The following is a 1,314-nucleotide window of genomic DNA, read 5'->3' as shown; positions in this document are numbered from 1 at the left end:
TTAAAATTAATTATGTTAAACTTTCTAAAAAATTACCTTAAAAACAGAATTCAAGAAACCATTTTGCTGGTATAGTGACTTTAAGACAAGCGGCTAATATATTTGTCGTGTGATTGGTGTATAAATTAGAGCAAGTAATCGATCATATGACGAGTGTGATACATTTATTTTGTGGGTGAAGCAAACTAGCTCGGGACAAGAATTTTGTGTAAGAAAGAAACATTCAAGTAATGTATTTATGATCGGAGGATCAATCATTGAGAAATAAATGTGAAGGAAATAAGTACTCTTGACGTTAAAAAATGCCTAAACTGACCTTTTGCAGAGCCCCAAGGCACTTGGTGCAACCAGCGTAAGAAGAATTCTTACAGTTATGCTCCAAGTTCCTGACGGCGGCGGTCGGCGTCGCGTTTCTGTAGTTCCCCGTGATGGTAAAGGCTGCCGGGCAGCTGAGGGATGTAATCTGGTGGAGACGAATGCCGCAGAAGCACAAAACGGCGTCGCATGACGCGTTCGGCTGGGGAATATGTATGTTGCGGCTCGTCAACGAGGTCTGGAGCGAGTTCACACAGTCGAGTTTGCGGCCGCACGCGGCGTTGACGCCGCCGAAAAGCTCCGCGGACAAGTCGAGACGGCACGTCTGGGCCTCCGTCTGGACCGGGAAGGCGGGGACGGTGTTGTAATCGGGAGGTTTTAGGGGCTGGGCTGGCTCGGAAAGCAAACCGGCGAGAGACCCATGGGACTGCAGGAGTAACAAGAAAAGTAGGAGCAAGGAATAATGCATTGAAAAGTATTCTTCTGTTCTCATAATCTCATTGCCTTTTTCATTCAACTCAACTTTTCTTTTTTCCGGAGCAATTTTTCTTGTGTGATTTCTTTGTGGGGTTTGGGAGAGAGAGAGAGAGAAGAGAGAGAAAGAGAGATGCAAAATTTCTGGGGAAATGGTGTGATGAGTGGAGTGTGAATTATAACCAAAAGGAGGAGAAATTAGGAGCAGGTGAAAGAAAGATGTCAACACCTTTTACTTGAAAGAGGGGAAAAAAGAAAGAAATGTTGATAATGTTTGGATTCTTTTTTGGAGTGTTTTTGTTGTGTCTTATGGAAATAGAGAGACAAAAATAAAGATAAATAAGTATATATTAAATATAGTATGTATGTTTAAATTTATTTTTAGAGATAATCTAAAATAAGTATTGTATGTTTAATGTTGTATTTTGAGAGATAAAAATTACTATTTATTGTCAAATCACAGTCAAATTATGTATTTTTTTTATATATTTATTTATATATGTGTGTATATAAATATATGTATTT

The 1,314-nt window shown here is 39.3% G+C and overlaps 1 protein-coding gene across 1 annotated transcript in view; it reads right to left on the bottom strand.

The window, feature by feature from the left end:
- LOC105178536 (uncharacterized GPI-anchored protein At4g28100) overlaps positions 1–981 on the bottom strand; it is a 3,422-nt gene extending 2,441 nt beyond the window's left edge. The window contains exon 1 of the mRNA XM_011102028.2: positions 317–981. Within this exon, the coding sequence (XP_011100330.1) occupies positions 317–808 (492 nt within the window). The 5' untranslated portion in view covers positions 809–981. The remainder of the gene's footprint in view (positions 1–316) is intronic.

Source organism: Sesamum indicum, linkage group LG16 (assembly GCF_000512975.1).
Source record: "Sesamum indicum cultivar Zhongzhi No. 13 linkage group LG16, S_indicum_v1.0, whole genome shotgun sequence".
Taxonomy (NCBI): domain Eukaryota; kingdom Viridiplantae; phylum Streptophyta; class Magnoliopsida; order Lamiales; family Pedaliaceae; genus Sesamum; species Sesamum indicum.
The sequence above is the reverse complement of the archived record's forward strand: the minus strand, read 5'-3'. Positions and strand labels throughout refer to the sequence as shown.